The sequence below is a fragment of the Vulpes vulpes genome, chromosome 2 (assembly GCF_048418805.1).
Source record: "Vulpes vulpes isolate BD-2025 chromosome 2, VulVul3, whole genome shotgun sequence".
Lineage (NCBI taxonomy): Eukaryota > Metazoa > Chordata > Mammalia > Carnivora > Canidae > Vulpes > Vulpes vulpes.
The window spans coordinates 103,920,202-103,938,924 of record NC_132781.1 but is presented as its reverse complement, the minus strand read 5'-3'; the positions used below and the strand labels follow the sequence as shown (position 1 = coordinate 103,938,924).

General features: G+C 36.9%; 1 protein-coding gene across 3 annotated transcripts in view; it reads left to right on the top strand.

Moving 5' to 3' along the window:
- SLC39A12 (solute carrier family 39 member 12) overlaps positions 1–18,723 on the top strand; it is a 74,132-nt gene that overhangs the window by 13,638 nt on the left and 41,771 nt on the right. For all 3 annotated transcript variants that reach the window (XM_026015876.2, XM_026015884.2, XM_026015859.2), the window contains exons 4-7: positions 23–230; positions 8,327–8,496; positions 13,310–13,481; positions 17,748–17,920. In XM_026015876.2, coding sequence (XP_025871661.2) covers positions 23–230; positions 8,327–8,496; positions 13,310–13,481; positions 17,748–17,920 — 723 coding nt within the window. The remainder of the gene's footprint in view (positions 1–22; positions 231–8,326; positions 8,497–13,309; positions 13,482–17,747; positions 17,921–18,723) is intronic.

Below are 18,723 nucleotides of genomic sequence, written 5' to 3'. Positions count from 1 at the left end.
TTTCTGGTGTATCTGATTTCAGTGTATGGAAACCAAAACGCTGCAGGAAAAGTCTGGAATACTGAGCAGTGATGGTGCTGATGAGAACACACTTCCTCAGCTGGCAGTGACAATCATCGCTTTGTCCCTCCAAGGTGTTTGTCTGGGGCAAAGAAACTTGCCTTCCCCAGACTATTTCACGGAATATATTTTCAGTTTTTTGAATAGGACAACTACTCTCCACGTCTCAGGTAAGGGTGCTTTTCATGAATTTCACTGCCAAGTCATACCTACTAAATGAATTGAATTATTTGTTGTTGTTTTCTTTTCTTTTCTTTTTTTTTTTTTTTTTTTTTTGGTGTCAAGTTGTATAAATTCTTTATATATTTTGGGCATTAACCCTTTACCAGATTTTCATTTACAATTATCTTCTCTTATTCAGTAGGTTGTCTTTGAGTTTTGTTGTTTCTTTTGATGTGCAGAAGCTTTTTATTTTGATAAAATCCCAATAGTTTATTTTTGCTTTTATTTCCCTTGCCCCAGGAGACATTTCTAGAAAAATGTTGCTATGACCAATGTCAGAGAAATGACTACCTGTGCTCTCTTTTAGGATTTTTATGATTTTCGATCTCACATTTATTTCCTTAATCCATTTTGAGTTTATTTTTGGGTATGGTATAAGAAAGTGGTCTAGTTTCATTCTTTTGCATATAGCTGCCCAGTTTTTCCAAGACCATTTTTCCTATTGCATTCTCTTGCCTCCTTTGTCAAAGAGTAATTGACCATATAATCATGGGTTTGCTTTGGGGCTTTCTAATCTGTTCTATTGATCTAAGTGTTCATTTTAGTGCCATTACCATTTTGATTACTATAGCTTTGTAAGTATAACTTGAAATCTTGGATTGTGATCCCTCCAGTTTTGTTTTTCTTTTTCAAGATTGCTTTGGCTATTCAGGGTCTTCAGTAATTCCATAAAAATTTTAGGATTGCTTGTTCCAATTCTGTGAAAAATCCTTTGATAGGCATTGCATTAAATCTATATACACATTTTAATAATATTTGTTCTTCCAGTCCATGACCATGGAATATCTTTCCATTTGTTTGTGTCATTTTCAATTTCATTCGCCAACATTTTATAATTTCAGAGTACAGGTCCTTCACCTCCTTGGTTAAATAAATTTATTCCTAGGTATTTTATTATTTCTGGTGCAATTGTAAATAGGGCTACTTTCTTAATTTCTCTTTCTACTGTTTTCTTTATTAGTATATAGAAATGCAGCAGATTTCTGTATAGTGATTTTGTATCCTGCAACCTTACTGAATTCATTTATCAGTTCTAGTTTTTTGGTGGCGTCTTTAGGGTTTCTATATATAGTATCATCTAATCTGCAAATAGTGAAAGTTTTACTTCTTCCTTACCAATTTGGAAGGCTTTTATTCCTTTTTCTTATCTGATAGCTGTGCTAGGACTTCCAGCACTATGTTAAATAAAAGTGGTGAGAGAGGATATCCTTATCTCATTCCTGACCTGACGGAAAGCTCTCAGTTTTTACCAAGTAAGGAGAATGTTAGCTGTGAGTTTTTAAATATATGGCTGTTATTATGTTGAGGTATGTTCCTCTAAGCCTACTTTGTTAAGGGATTTTTATCATGAGTGGATGTTGTACTTTGTCAAATGCATTTTCTGCAGCTATTGAAAAGATTACATGGTTTTTATTCTTGCTCTTGTTGATGTGATATATCACATTGACTGCTTTGCAAATATTGAACCACCCTTGCATTCCCAGGAATAAAGCCCACTTGATCATGATTTTTTTTTAAAGATTTATTTATTTTAGAAGGAGTGAGTGTGCATGTGCAAGCAGGGAGAAGGGTAGAAGGAGAGGGAGAGAATCTCAAGCAGGCTCCCTGCTGAGCATGGAGCCATACTTGGGGCTCAATCTCAGGACCCTGAGACTGTGACCTGAGCCAAAGCCAAGAGTTAGACATTCAACCAACTGAGCCACCCAGGTGCCTCAGTAAATGATTTTTTAAATGTATTGTTGGAATCAGTGTGCTAATATTTTGTTGAGGATTTTTGCATCTATGTTCATCAGAGATACCAGCCTCTAGTTCTTTTTTTCTTTGTGGTGTCTTTATCTGTTTTTGGCATCAGGGTAATGCTGGCCTCATAGAATGAATTTGGAAGATTTCCTTCCTCTTCTAGTTTCTGGAATAGTTTGAGAATAATAGATGTTAACCCCTCTTTAAGTGTTTGGTAGACTTGTCCTGTGAGGTTGTCTGGTCCTGGAAATTTATCTATTATTTTTGGTTGTCCAGTTTGTTGCCATATTATGATTTCTCATAATATTCTCTTAAAATCCTTCATATTTCTTTGGTATTGGTTGTTATTTCTCCTCTTTCATTGCTGATTTTGTCAATTTGAATATGATCCCTCTTTTTTTTTTTAAATCAAGAGTCTCAAAGGTTTACCAATTTTGTTGATCTTTTCAAAGTGCCAGTTTCATGATTTCATTGATCTGTAGGGTTTTTCGTTTCTAGTTTGTTTATTTCTGCCTTAATATTTATTATTTTCTTCCCTCTACTGGTGTTAGGTTTTGTTTCTTCTTCTTCTTGCTCCTTTAGGTGTAAAATTAGGTTGCTTAATTGAGACTTTTCATGCTTCTTGAGGTAGGCCTATATTACTATAAAATTCCCTCTTAGAACAGTTTTTGCTGCATCCCAAAGATTTTGGATGGGCTAAGCCAAGAATGCATTTGGATGCGCAGATCTCCAGAAGTATATAGGGTTGAAGACATGGTGTTAGCAAGGCTTGCCTGGGTCTGCTGTGGGAGAGGACCTGGAATGGAGGCCTGGCTGGAGGGAGTGTGTTTGCAGGGGAACAAGGGGCAGGGCATGCTGTTTACAAGTCACACAGTGAATGGAGGTGCTGCACTGGGCCCCCCAGGTGTCTGTGTGTCCAGAATGGTGTGGGGAGGTGATGAAAGGAGGGAATGGCACCCACCAGCTCCTTTGTTCCTGGAAAAGTCTCCCAACAGTCCCTATTCCTCTAGTTTGAGCTCTGAGATTAGTAAACAAATCTCTCCTGTGTGCTCCAGGTATTTTTCAAACAGCTGCTTCCATGCTGTATCATAGTGGGGCTATTTACTGGGCTGTTTAAGGGCCGGGACCGTTTCCTCTTGCCCTCCCAGTTCTCCCAGTTCTCCCAGAGCTGAGCCTGCTGATTTTTAAATTTCCAGGTTTTAAGCCCCACTGATTAGAAGAACTTGTGAAATCTGATCCCTCTGGTTTTCAAAGCTGAATATTATAGGTATTTGTCTTCCCTGAGTGGGCTCCTTGGTGAGAGAATCTCTCCTGTCCTGCTGATCCCTCCCTCCTGCAGACGGCCCTGCAATCTGTTTAGCTCCTTGCCATGTCTCCACCCTTCCTACCATCTTCAAAGTGGCCCCTTTCTCTACATTTAGCTGTGGTTCGTTCTTCTAGTCTTCAGGTCATTTTCTGGGTTATATACACTGCTGTGTTATCCAGTTGTATCCATGGGACAAGGTAAATTTAGGGTCCTCCTACTCTGTTGTCTTCCCCAGAAGTCACTTTTAAGTGTTTTTAAAAAAATATTTTTATTATAAAGATTCTGTATAATAAAACAAAAGTGACATACAATAAAAATATAATATAAACAAAAGCAAAAACAGTAATATAGTTAAGCCCCATGAACACGGGATCTAAATCTCAATAATTGGATAATCTTGTCTTTTATTTGCCTCTACCCTTTCCCATCACTTGATTATTTTGAAGCAAATATTAAATGTTTCTGTATGAATCTCTAATAGAGAAGAGTTTTTAAAAGCACATTATCACCAATATCATAACTAAAAAATTAATACTGATTCCTTAGTACCACAAAAAAGTTCATTAATGTGCAGTTTTCTGATTTTTAAAAAGTATTTTTTTAAATCAAATCAAATCTAAATAAGGTTCACTAAATGTGAATTGTTGGTGTATCTCTTCAGTTTCCTTTATAGATAACATGCCTCTCTCCTGACTCCACCTTCTGAATTTTGTTGCAAATATTTTATTGGAAGAAAAGGAGGATTGTTTATTGTGTCTGGATTCTGATGATGGCATTTCTAGTCATCTAACATGTATTTCTTTGTACTGTGTTTCATGTAATTGGTTACAGAGGTTTGATTAGGTGGCTTATTTATTTGGGGGATACCATCTTATAGTCAGTACCTTCTATCAGCAGGTACATAACATCTAGTTGTCTCTCTCTTTTTGGGAAGTCATAAGGTATTGATGATAATTGTCTAGATTGATTATTTATAGCTAATGAAATGATATTCTTCTAATTTACTCATTTCTTCTTCATTTATTAGTGTAATAATTCTGTAATGGAAAGCCTCCCCTCATCACAATTTCATTTTATCGAACTTCTTAAAGAATAAATTCTTGATTCTTTACTTTACCACTTTTCAAAACAATAACATTTCCTCACATCCTTCAAAGGAGAGCCATGAACATTTTATATCATCGTGATTTCATATCTCTCAATCTATTGTCATTATTATCCTAATTAGTGTTCATATTGTTTTCTCTTTGCCCAGTAGAATCATATTCAAGTTGACTTCTAAGACCTTCTGACAAAACTCTTAGGACATTTTCTATCTTCCTTGTTCTCTACTATGATATATTTCAGGTTTATCTTGTACATTTCCTGTCTAGACTTGGAATCAGTTTTTCTGTAATTTTTTTTTATTTTTAAAGATTTATTTATTTGAGAGAGCATGAGTGCATGTGCACTTCAGTGGGGAGATGCAGAGGGAGAGAGAATCTGAAGCAGACTCCCTACTGGGCATGGAGCCAGATACAGGGCCTGATCTCAGGACCCTGAGATCATGACCTAAGCTGAAATCAGGAGTTGGATGTTCAGCCAACCAAAGGTGCCCTTTTTAATCTTTATATAAACAAATTAAAGACTTTTTTTAAAAAAGATTTATTTATTTATTTATTTATTCATTCATTCATTCATTCATTCATTCATTCATGAGAGACATGCAGAGAGAGAGAGACAGAGTCATAGAGAGGCTTCCCTGCAGGGAGCCTAATGTGGGACTTGATCCCGGGACTCTAGGATCACGCCCCGAGCTGAAGGCAGATGCTCAACTGCTGAGCCACCCAAGCATCCCAGTCAGACTTTTCTTTCAGTGCTTTCTGATTTTGACTTATAGTTAAGAAAGTCTTCCACATTCCTAAGTTTTAGACGAAGTCACCTGTGTTTTCTTCTAATATTTGTATGTTTTCATTTCTCATTCATTTTGGATTAAAATGAATGGTATATGGTATATGTTGTGAAGAATAAATCCAGTTTATTTTTTTCTATATGACTGTTCACTTTTTTCTATGACTATTCACTTTTTTATACTTATTATTTTAAAAGCAGTGGAAATTATTTCCTCCACTGATTTAAGATACCACTTCTATATAATACATTGATAAATGCAATTAGATCTATTTCTGTTTCCTATTCTACTGTCCAGCTTGTCATATTTATGTGCCAATGCCATACAGTTTTACTTATAGTGGCTTAATAGTATATTTTACTGTCTGATAGAGCTAGCCTTCTTCATTGCTCTTCTTTTCAGCATATTCCGGCTTATTTTTCCTTCCTAACAAACATCATCAAAATGTCAAATTCTGGAAAAAAGCATTGTAATATTGCATCTTTATATCCACGAATATAGGATGTCTCCATTGTTCTTGTCTACATGTGTGTTTTTGTGGAGTTTTTACTCTCATAGGTTTTAGACATTTCCTGCTACATTTATACTTATGCTTTTAACGTTTTTCTTGGTTTTTTAAAATGGTGTCCTTTCTTTCATTATATCTTCTAACTGGTATTTGTTTGTACATATCAAGGATTCTGATTTTCGTAGACTAATTTTATAACCTCCATTATTAAATCTTTTATTTTTACATTTTTTAGGGTTTTGCCTCTTACTTTCCAATTCTTAAGTCTTAAGTCTCTGCTTGCTTTCTTATTTAAATAGTACTAAGGATAAATAGTAAATAAAACTGTGGGTAGTCTGCATTATTATCATGTTTCTCAATTTGAAAGAAAAGCCTGTAGTGTTTCCTGAGTTTAGAATAAATGAGAAAAATATAAATTTGTCTTTTATATTAGCCTTATACTTTATACTTATATTTTTAGTGCTCTTCATTTCTCCCTATAGATTCAATCTATCATTTAAATCATTTCTTTTCAGCCTGAAGAACTTCATTGAGTATTTCTTTTTTTTTTTTAAGATTTTATTTATTTATTCATGAGAGATACAGAGAGAGAGGCAGAGACACAGGCAGAGGGAGGAGTAGGCTCCATGCAGGGAGCCTGATGTGGGACTTGATCTCGGGACTCCAGGATCATGCCCTGGGCCAAAGGCAGGCACTAAACCATTGAGCCACCCAGGGATCCCCTCATTTAGTATTTCTTATGAGGCAAGTCTTCTCTCAATGAACCTCTCATTTATTTTTTATCTTGGAATTATTTTATTTCACCATCATTTCTGAAGAACTGTTTTACAAGATAAAAAATCTTGATTGAGTCTTTTCTATTTGCACTTTGAGTATGTGATTCCATTACTTTCTGGCCTCCATTGTTCAGATGGGAAGTAAGCTACTGATTGTATTGATGGTTCCTTTTATGTGATGAATCATTTTTCTGTTGCTGCTGTTAAGATTTATCTTTTTCTTTGACTTTCATCAATTTGGCTTCAATAGGTCTAGGTGTGGATCTTTTTATATTTAACCTTCTTGATGTCTGATGGACTTCTTAAGCCTTAGATTAAGGTTTTTACATAAATTTAGATAGTTTTTGACATTATTTCTTCCAATATTTTTTCTACAACTTTCTTTTCTCTGATTGCCATTGTATATAGCTTGGTATACTTGCTGTTGTCTATGGTCTCTGAACTTGTTCTTTTTAAAAATCTTTTCCTCCCTCCCTCACTTTTCAGACTGGATTATTTATATTAATCTATCTTCATCTTCAGTAACTCCTCCTTTTACCATTTCACATATGCTGTTGAGCTTCTCTAGCGATTTTTTTCATTTCACTTACTATATTCAACACCAGAATTTCCATTTGGACTTTTATGTAATTTTGAATTTCTTATTTATTTTATTTGTTGACTTGTTGTCACACTTTAATTTTTTAAATATGCTCTCCTTTAGTTCCTTAAACCCACTTATAATAGCTGCTTTGAAGTCTTTTTCTGTTAAATCCAACACCTGGGAATACTTACAGGCCTATTTAATTAACTGCTTTCCTCCCTAATTCTGGGTCGTATTTTCCCTTTTTTTTTTTTTTTTTTGCAAGTCTTATAATTTTTTTTTTCACTGAACGCCAGTCATTTAAAATAAAATATTGGGGATGCCTGGGTGGCTCTGTGGTTGAGTGTCTACCTTTGGCTCAGGGTGTTTTCCTGGAGTCCAGGATCGAGTCCCACATTGGGCTCCCCACATGGAGCCTGCTTCTCCCTCTGCCTGTGTCTCTGCCTCTCTCTCTGTGTGTGTCTTATGAATAAATAAATTTTAAAAAAGTATATTGTAGTAACTAGTTTCTAATTTTTCCTGTCATTGAGGATAACATTTCGGAAAATTCAAGGACATTGTATTCATAAGCAAGATGATGGATAAACCCAAAGAAATTCACCATTACATTTAATTATTCTCTGTGATCAATTTTTAAAAGCCTGGAGCTCTACTAAGGGAAACTAAACTGTAATCTATAAACTGGCAGCCATACCGCAGTATCACTAGAAAACAAAGTCGGCTTATCTCTACAACCTGAGATCCCTTTCATTTCCTTTCTTGTTTCTGCATAAATAAATCCTTAAAAGGAAAATCATTTTATTGACTTAATCAAATTAAAGTTGTAGTTAATCTACTAAGGATGTATATAGTACCTCAAGGAAATAAACTTCTTAAGGATTAGACCAGTCCTATCTTTTGTTTGCAGTTTTATAGGGAACATTCAGAAAAAGAAGTAGTTGATTCAAGAGAAGTTATTTTTTACAGGAATTGCCCATTGTATCATCCCTACGAGATAAAAATGGTGGGATTATCTTTGTAAGGTTGATTTAGCCCCAAAGCTTAAAATTGTGCAAAGGAATCAATATTCCCATGAAGTTTAAGTGTTCTTTTAGTGTTATTCAAAGTAACATCTTGACTTTTCATCAGAACCAAATCTATTTAGCAAAATATCTATGCTGTGGCCATAAGAAATTATGATTATCCTAAGATTCACCTGTCTTTATTCTATGTGACGTCAGATTTTGTATGAAATTTCTAGAACTAGAGCAACTCCTCAATACTCTCTGGACCAAAAGTACCTGTATCAGAAAAGATAAAATTCATCCACTTCAAAGGAAACAAAACAACCTAACAATCTATGATTGGGGCTCTAATCTATCTGTATCGATGGACCAAGAGTCACATGATGGTTCCATTTCCTGGGATGAGGTATGGTCATTATTCTTATATCACAAGTTGCTACTGTCAATGTTGTAAAAGTTCTATAAGACTTGTGGAAAATTTAAAGGATAATGCGTATTTTCAGGGATCCCTGGGTGGCGCAGCGGTTTGGCGCCTGCCTTTGGCCCAGGGCGCGATCCTGGAGACCCGGGATCGAATCCCACATCGGGCTCCCAGTGCACTCTCTCTCTCTCTGTGACTATCATAAATAAATAAATAAAATTAAAAAAAAAAAAAGATAATGTGTATTTTCTTAAATGTAAAAATACTCTATTTCTAGAGTGGTCATGGATTTTTCCTTCTATAAATAGATCTCTGTGTGCATAAACACGAGGCCAAGATATGTAGGAAAAACATAGAGTATATATAGGTATAAATATAAATAAATGTAAATATAAATATAAATATATATATACATATATATGTACATACATATATATATATTACTCTTTCCTCCCTTGTGTCTGTATTGAATGCATGAATAATTAATTCAGCAAACATACTATTTACTACCTACCAGTCACCATCATGGGTGTTAGGGATACAGTGCTGAACAAAAATAGGCACAACTCCTTTGGAGCTTGCCAGATAGTAGGAGGATATAATTTTTCATATATATTTACAGTGATGAATGAATGCTTTAAATGCAGGTTAGGGGACGCCTGGGTGGCTCAGTGGTTGAGAGTCTGCCTTCGGCCCAGGCCGTGATCCCAGGGTCCTGGGATCAAGTCCCAAATTAGGCTTCCTGTATGGAGCCTGCTTCTCCTTCTGCCTATATCTCTGCCTCTCTCTCTGTGTCTCTCATGAATAAATAAATAAAATCTTTTAAAAAAATGCAGGTTAGATTATGAAGAGATTAACAAAAAAAAAAAAGATTATGAAGAGATTACTTAGAGCTGTGAGCAACAGAGATATATTTGTATAGTAGGTAGCACTGAGAAGTTTTTTGAGAAAAGGTGATATATGAGCTTATAAACATATTTATATCCATATTTCCTAAAGTTGTGCTCCAAAGTACATTCACTGGGATATCTTAATGCTCCTTGAAAAGGGGTTCTGTAGCATATTAAGTTATTTGGGGAGGTCCTTTAGCAAATAAACTTCTTTAATCTCACTGAATCCAGTGTTTCTCAAACTTTGACTATAGAATTCTTCCCTGCCCTAATCATTTAAAATCCTGAGAAATTTATGTTCCATGAGTATGGCTTATGTTTACTGAGTATGCACTATGCCTTAGACATAGCACTATTTCATGGGCATTGTTATTATAATTATTTTATTATTATAACAACTATATGAGGTTAGTGTATATTATTCCATACTACAGATGAGGAAATTGAGGCATGGAGCTAATAAATAATTGCTTCAGTTGACAGAAGCTGAGGATATACACAAAGGTTGTCTGATAACATATTCTGTGGTCTTAACAACTGTGCTATTGCTTGGGAAATGTTGATTTAAATAAAACTATTTTTGTTATTTGTATCTTAGATGAGCAAGGTACAGTGTGTACCTTAGAAGAGCAAAATCCCTTACAGATGCCTAATAATGTAGAATATTATTGCTGTGAGTTATGAAGACATGATCAAGCAGTATCATATATTCCCTCCCCACCCCCAGAAGTTTGTATCTCTTAATCCCCTTCATCCATTTTCCCAACCCCCATAACCCCCCCCGCCCCCAACTAGTGCAGCCACCAGTTGGGTCTCCATATTTCTGAGTCTGTTTCTCTTTTCTGTTGTTTGTTCACTTGTTTTGTTTTTTAGACAAAAACAGGTGATTAACTAGAATATTTAATATTTTTAAAGATAAATTTCTGTTACTTCTACATATAAGATATATATACAAGATATATATGTATATGTATATATCTAAGATATAAAGACATTTATTAAATTTGATTCTTTCAAACTCATGCTTATTGTATTCAACTCATAGTGAAGAGAGGTGATGCCTCTGTTAATCTTTGTTTGCCAAGTCTTCTTAGATGCTTCCACAGGGCTGACTCTTAGGAAGGAAGCAAATTTGCTTAATGAGACCTTATCTTCATAAAGAATGAAAATTGTTTCTTAAAATTTAGGAACTACCTACTTAAAGCATGTGACTTCTAAGAACAGTAGTAGTCATTTCCTGTGCTAACATTGCATGTCATTTTCCTTGTGCTTCTCAGTAGGACCCTAAGATAGACCAGATCTGAAGATCCTGCCTATGTCATTTAGACCAGTAGTCTCAAAGTGTACCTGAGAACTTCTTAGAAATGCAGATTCTCAGGTCCCATCCCAGCATTTGCTGAATCATAAACTCTGAGAGTAGAACCCAGAACTCTCTTTTTAATAAGCCCTTCAAGTGATTCTCAAAACTAAAGTTTATGAACTCCTGCTTTAGAATATCTTTGTAAGGTTACCATAGAAGTCTGGTGACAGGGCAGCCCAGGTGGCTCAGGGTTTACCGCCGCCTTCAGCCCAGGGTGTGATCCTGGAGACCTGGGATTGCATCCCACATCAGGCTTCCTGCATAGAGCCTGTTTCTCCTTCTGCCTGTGTCTCTGCCTCTCTCTCTCTCTCAGTGTCTCTCATGAATAAATAAATAAAATCTTTTAAAAAAATAAAAAAAAGTTTTTAAAGTCTGATGACATCAAAATAAGGTTATACATATATTGAAGCTTTATATAAAGGAATAGAGATATGTTAAAGGTTATTGGCTGGATAATCCAAATTTTCATTCTATTTTATTCTTTATTAAAAATAGTTTGGGTTTCAAATTCATAGAATAATATGAGTCACCATCAAGGACATTTGTATGTTAGTGATTTCAGAAGAAATATAAAACAAACAAATGACCTAAAAAGCCCAGGAACAGCAAATAAAGATCAAGGGCACAGAAGCTTATAATAGAATATCCTTACTCTAGGAGAAGGTAGTCTAAGACCAGAACTATTCAATTTCTTGACAGTGACCTGGGGAAAGAGATGCATGGGCACTCCGTTCATGTTTGTCTCCTCACTACTTTACCTACCAGTCAGGCACTTTTCAATGAGAATATTGCAAAGGACTCATCATCAAAAGTTTATTGCCAGTTTCCCTTTGTGGTCAGTATTTTTAATGATGAAGTAATTCTATTCCATTAGTAACAAACGGTGCAAAAGAGAATATATTGTCTTTGGCACAAATTTTTTTGACAAAGGGGAAAAAAAACACACCCAAGTTTAGCTTTCTGTTCTTGCTTTTTGTAGTAGAAATCTTTTGGAGTTTTGCCCAGTCCTTTTCTGAGAAATGCCTTCCTCACCCACAGGCGTGAGGCTGGCAACCATGTCTGAACAGTATGATCCCACCTCCCATCTCGCCAGCAAAACTGATTGAACCAGAGGGACGTCTGACCCAAGAGAGCCCATCTGTGGCTTTGCTGAAGCAATCAGATCTCTGTTGGGACTTGCAGACTCAACTCAGTCTTGGGTTTGTGGGCTGAGAGGTCACTTCAGAGTTGGGGCTTATATGGCCATGTGTTTACTAAGGGAGAGAACACTAGACCACGAAAGGAAATAGATATATTCAGAGGGAAACAGAAAGGAGAAAATACTTGGCCCCAAAAAGAGAGAGACAGAAACATCCTTGGTGCTGGTTTTCTAGCTTCAAGTTGAGTTCCTCCTGAAGGGTGGCTAGCTTTTCAATCTCAGACATCCTTAGTGCCTTCTAGTGCAATCTCCTCTTGGTTCTCTCTGGTTCGAGTTGGTTCCCTTCCCTACAGTCAAACATTTTCTAATCAAGATAAGACATTTTTTATTCATGGATTCAGCCCCACAAAAATTACACGGGACAGCCCAGCAAATATGTCATCATTTTCTGATCAGTGATGTGCCTTTGTTAAAAATCCCTGCATTCTCCAGCAGAGCAAATCACACGAGCCTCGTAAATGAATGATTTTCCTCAAATACCTCATAGATTTGTGACTAAAGCTCAAAAAGACATTGCGCAAGGCTCTGATTTCAGTAGAAGACGCCATTTGTGCTGGTGGAACTATAGACACATTAAAACTCTTAAATGTAATTTTTGATACACAAAATCAGCCCCAAACACTTCTGAGATACACAGATTCCTTATAGCAAATTTAAGAGACCTAGTGCATTTGTTATTTATCTATAATCCTTATCTCTTATAAAGATGTCTATGCAATGTAGAAAAACTGCAAAGATTTAGATAAGAAGCGGTAGAAAATAATAACTATTTCAATTATTTTTGTGGAAATGGGAGGTCAGTTACAAAGATATCCATATTATTTAGTGTTTACACACACACTGGTTGACACAGCATTCACTTTTTTAAATATTTACTTTACTTTTATTGCTTTTGAAAATATGTTGCCTACATAGGCTTATTAAATCAGAGAATATTAAAGGCAATGATCTCATTACCTCAGAGCTCCTGTTTATCATATAAAATCTTGACTTTGTTGATACAAAGCCATCCCCACTGAAGAGCAAAAAAAGTATCAAAGCTTCCTTAAACTGCTGGTTAGAAAACCATTCAACACATTGTAAAATACAGTGCATGTTTTCAGAAAAGATAAAAGGGTGCAAAACTCATACTACATAATACTCAAAATGAAAGTGAGATACAGCTGACTTTGATTAGAGGTTTAAAATAATCTTGGGAAATTATATATACACAAAAGATTGCAAGGGGAAAATGTAGCAATGGCTTCTTGTGTCCTTTTTAGCCATTCTGTTTAGTTCTGACTTCTCAGGAATGGCAATTGATGAGAAGTTTGTTTGCTGAGATTAGTAACAATGATGTTTTCCCCATAGTCTTGCTTCTCTGCAGGGCAACTGGTGGAGATATTTCTACAGAACAGCCTTTCACCCATTTCCAAGGAGGACTTTAAGCGAATGAGTCCAGGAATTATCCAGCAATTGCTCAGCTGCTCTTGCCAGCTGCCTGAGGACCAGCAAGCAAAGCTGCCACCGACCACTCTGGAGAGTAAGTTGTAGTTCTTCCCCCAGAAAATTAGTGCACGTAACATAATGACAGTGACCACAGGATACTTATATATCAAACACTGTTCTAAGCATTTTACATTCCTCAACTATTCAATCCTCACAAGAACCCTGAGCTAGATAATAATAGTATCTATTTTGTAGATTAAAAACAGGCACATAGAAGTTAAGTGACTTGCCCAAGGACACACAGCTGATAAGTGACAAAGTTGGGATTTAAACCCCAGGAAGCTGGCCCCAGAGTCCTCGTTGTCAGACATTATGCTACAATACCATTCATTGAATATTTTCTATTGTGTATGTAAGTTACACAAACTGATTTTGTCCTCTATGTATAACTCAGTCATGGATCAACGTCAAAGTTCCTAGTTAAGAACTGACATGGTATAAGAGAAAGGCCATTAGTGATAGGATCAGAAATTCAAAGTTGAGTCGTGCCTTCTATCCCCAGCCAAGTCTGGGATCTTAAGCCATCTCTATTTCCCTGGGCCTGTCTTTTTTCTGCAGGGTGGGACAGCAGTGATACCTCCTTACTATCCTTTCACAGATCATGACACACATAAAAAACGAAGACATGCTGTGGTAAGCCAAAGAGCTCTCTGGGGTGGAAGTGACCGTAGAGGGAGGTGCCAAGCTCCCAGACCTGGCTGGAATCCCCAGGAAGCGAAGAAAAGATATTGCATTCACCTTACCCCACTGAATCACTGTAGTAGGTGAGCTCTGCTGTAAGGCCTCACAGGGTAGCTCTCAGTTTCAAATGGGATAATGTGTATAAAAAATATGTTCTGTAACTTAAAGCACTTTAAAAGAGAAAAAGCGGCCTAAGAACATCCATGATGGATAGCAAAAATGAGACAGTTAACACCCGCACCCTTTAAAATATTACCAGCGATCTGAGAGCCTATGAATGCTTTTTCAGAGCATTTTTCTTTCTCTTTGAGATAGTCTTGCAATGCCCATCAGGGAAGAACTGTCCAGCTATGCACTTCTAACACACAGTGAATTCTGCAGCATCAAGTGGTTCATTTGAAGAGTTTATGTGAACAAAAACCTGCCAGACCTAAATATCTAAGACTCCACATTCACTGAAAGGAAAAAAGCTTCATTAAAACTGAACAATTAAATAATTCAGCACCTGGTGGTCAGCGATGGCTCAGAAATGGGTAAGGGGGACAGACCATGGTATCTAGGAGCCTCCATGAGGATATTTACATGGCCATCACTTGCTGCGGTATCTGCTACATACGGACTGCTGCAGAATAGCTTTATGAACTGGAAATTGGTGAAAAATGTTTATCTTTCTAATCGATGTCTAGACCCTTCTGGAGAATGGTCTTCCTGAGAAAAATTCAGAGAAATCACACGTACTATAGAACCCCCAAAAGCATTGCTGTGCTCAATTAAAAATGTTGCATTTGTAACTTAAGGGAAAGGCTTAACTATAGAAAATGTGAGATGAAGACTGAGGCAGGGGAGAGGTTATGAAGAGCAGTGTTTGGTGTGCTGGCACCTGACCCCTAATAAGCATAACCTTTACAGGAAAGAGTATTGTGGCCAAGTATAACAGGTTTCAGACCTGTTCGAGGTTGTTGCTCAAGAATGGCTAGGAATTCAATTATTAGGGAATGTTTTCCATCCTACTATTGTAATGATGGGAAACATTTATATAGAACCTGTCTGCAAGCTGCCTGACTCCAGTCAAGATGCCATGACACCTCTCTGAGGACCTGGGGTAATTAGCAGCATCCGTGGCCACCCATGGCAGATTTTATGGTTTTCAGGCTATCTTTGCCACACAAGAACAGGTGAAATCTGATTCACAGAGGACCTAAACAGATTTCTAAGCTCTAAAATTAGGAAATACCCTTTCCTCTCCAATACCACACCGTGGATCCCTTCAGGACAAAGGGGAGAGGAGTAGAAGAATCAAAGGACTGAAAACTTTGCCTTTTTGCCTGGGAAGTGCCACACCATAATTTATCCTTGTGAATTCTCAACATTTTCTGATCTTTTGTAGCTATCATAAAAATGTGGCAACTTGGAATTTTATTAGACAATCCAGGTGCTCATGTTAAACTTCAAATGTCTTTATGTATTCAATGAGAAGAATGACATTCCCACATAGAATCTATTTGTGGAAGAGTGGGATATGAACCTTGGTTAAGTAGCTGGGATGTTTTTATAACACAGATATTTTTACTAAGTCAGAATAAAATAAGACCTCTAGGTGAGTATATGAGAGTTCCAAACCATTTGTTTTTTTTTTTTTTTTTTTAGTTTTTAATTGTGGCTAAAAAATTGAAACTGAGATGAAACTTAGCCATTCTTAAGTATATAGTTCAGCAGTATTTTCACATTATTGTGCAATACATTTCTAGAACTTTTTTATTTAGCTTGCAAAACTGCAACTCTATATCCATTGAACAATTGTCTTGTAGAGGTTCACTAGAAGTGAAGGGGTGGTGGTAAGCCTGGGAAAATTAAAATTTGAACGTTTTTTGCTTCTTTTGAGTACACTGCCAACTCTATTTTAATATTAGACTCTTATAATTTAGAACTTATGATTCAAAGAAGTCCTCCTAAAAACGTAAGACCATGTTACCAGCTAATATTAATACGATATAATGTAGAGGGTGAACCTTCCAGAAAAGTATAAGAATAATAATAGAATACCTTTTATTTCAACAAACTTTAAGATGATAGTTTCTTAAAATCTATAATGGCCTTTAATTAGTATGATAACTGAATTTGATTTAACTTATTATCTGCAGTCACTAAAGGAAATGATAGTTTAATTTTGTAATTACCTTCCTTCACTGTTTACAAATCAATTTGCCATGGCTTATAAGTAATTTCTAAATAAGTAGAAGACAGAGTATTTGCACTGAATATTTGCAACCAAAGGAAAATGGTGGCCCGGAAAACTCTTTATCCCCCAATTGTTTATACAGTTGACCCTTGAACAAACAACATGGGTGTGAATGGCACAAGTCTACTTATATGCATATTTTTAAATATATATACAGTACCATACTGTGAATGTGTTTTCTCTTATGATTTCTTTTCTTTTTCTTTTTAATTTTTATTTTAAGTAGCCTCCATGTCCAACATGGGGCTTGAACTCATAACCCTGAGATCGAGTTGCACGCTCAACCAACTGAGCCAGCCATGTACTCCTCTTATGATTTTCTTAATAACATACCCTCTAGGAGGATCCCTGGGTGGTTCAGTGGTTAAGCGCCCGCCTTCAGCCCAGGGTGTGATCCTGGAGTCCCGGGATCAAGTCCCACATCGGGCTCCCTGCATGGAGCTTGCTTCTCCCTCTGCCTACGCCCTTGTCTCTCATGAATAAATAAAGAAAATCTTAAAAATAATACCCTCTAGTTTAACATTGTTCAAGGGTCAACTGGACCCTGAAAGCCATTTTTTTCTGTCTCTTTTAGTCTTTTCTCTTTCCTTCTTTGCTGCTTCGTCCTTCATACATATTTGCTTTTGTTTGAAAAAAATCTTAAAAATTGCACTTCTTGAATATTTTTTGAAAATTTAGGAGCCTAGAAACATGAGATAAATTTAGAGGTTATAAAAAATTATTGCAATAATTTAAAATGTAGGCTGTCCAGGGGCTCCTGAATGGCTCAGTTAAGCATCTGCCTTTGGCTCAGGTCATGATCTCAGGGTCCTGGGATCAAGCCCCTGTGTTGGGCTCCCTGCTCAAGAGGAAGCCTTCTTTTCTCTCCCCTGCTCCCTCTGTTTGTGCTTGATCTGTCATTTTAGGCACCATGGATAATAAACACTTTTGACGTTATGAATAATTTTGAGAACTTTTGGAAGGTTGTACTTCCCTTGTACAGAAACATAAGTCTTCTAGGGCCCAAACTACATGCTTCCTCTGTAACTCTGCTTCCTTGACTTTAGAATGTTTAAGTGGGATTCAAAGGAAATCCTTACCAGTGTATGGCAGCAGTTGCTGTGGTTTATAGTGAAAGAAGTTAATTTCTTTGGTAGTGAGAGGTAAGCTAGGTCCTCGCTTGCTTTACTAAGGAGTCATTGGGGTAACTTCAAAGCGACGAGATTAATGGCGAAAGTCTTTTCATTCTTTTCCTTAAAAAATAAGACCTTTATACTCATAGAACAACTCCATATCCCTATAAGCTGTACTGTAAGATGGATTTTTCTGGCATTTTCACTGGCTGGGGCTCTGGTAGTGGATGATGAGCACTGACTCCTTTGCAATCTCCATTTGGCTTAGAATATGGCTACAGCACAGTGGCCGTGGCTCTGCTCACACTGGGCTCCATGCTCGGGACAACGCTGATTCTGTTCCACAGCTGTGAGGAGAACTACAGGCTTATTTTACAGCTGTTTGTGGGCCTCGCCGTTGGGACACTTACTGGGGATGCTCTGCTCCACCTTCTCCCTCAGGTAACTCTTTTCTGTTTTCAATGGTGTGTTTCTAATTTCCATTTCCATTTTATCACTGGAGATGTTGATGCAAAATTTCACAGTGACTTGGCCAGCATCTTCCTTGGAAATAAGTATTGTTTCCCCAAAACACTTATAGGGGAAAAGAGAACCAGTCCTTAGGTTTACCACATGTTATTGTTATTTTTGAAATAGACCAAAAAAGGGTTGCAGATGCAGATTCCTATTAACAAAATTTCAGGAAATATTTACTACTTATCTGTTAAATGAAAATGAATTGGGCTGCAAGATGTTGGGCTGAGTTTTCTCCAGTTGTCCCCAACTCTCATCAGATCCCTTCTCTGCCCTCTCTGCTGCTTTTTTTCTGCCCCAGAAGACTGCTCCTCCTCAGCTTCCTTGGGAGCTGAATTTTGTTTGGATTGAGCCAATGGGAGTCACAACAGAAAAGCCAGGGTAGGAAGAGAGAGAGGCAGGGATATTTCTTCCCCACACTCCTGGCTCTGCACTTGCTCTAGAAGCAACTGATTACCTACAAGACTACAGCTCCCATGGGAGGCTCCTCCCCAGCTCCACCTCCCACTGAGCTACAGACTTTAGTTCCAACCTTTGCCCTTTCTGCCCTAAGAGTGCAAATGGTTTCCTGAGGTTGCTAGCTTCCAGGTGTCTCATTATCCCTTGTTCCAACCCTTGTTGCCCACATCTCTGTCATTGCCCCATCAGTATTGTCTCTTCATTTGAACAATCAAAATGAATTTCCTTTTTTTAAATTTTTTTTAGCCTAATAACATCTAGATTTACCTTAA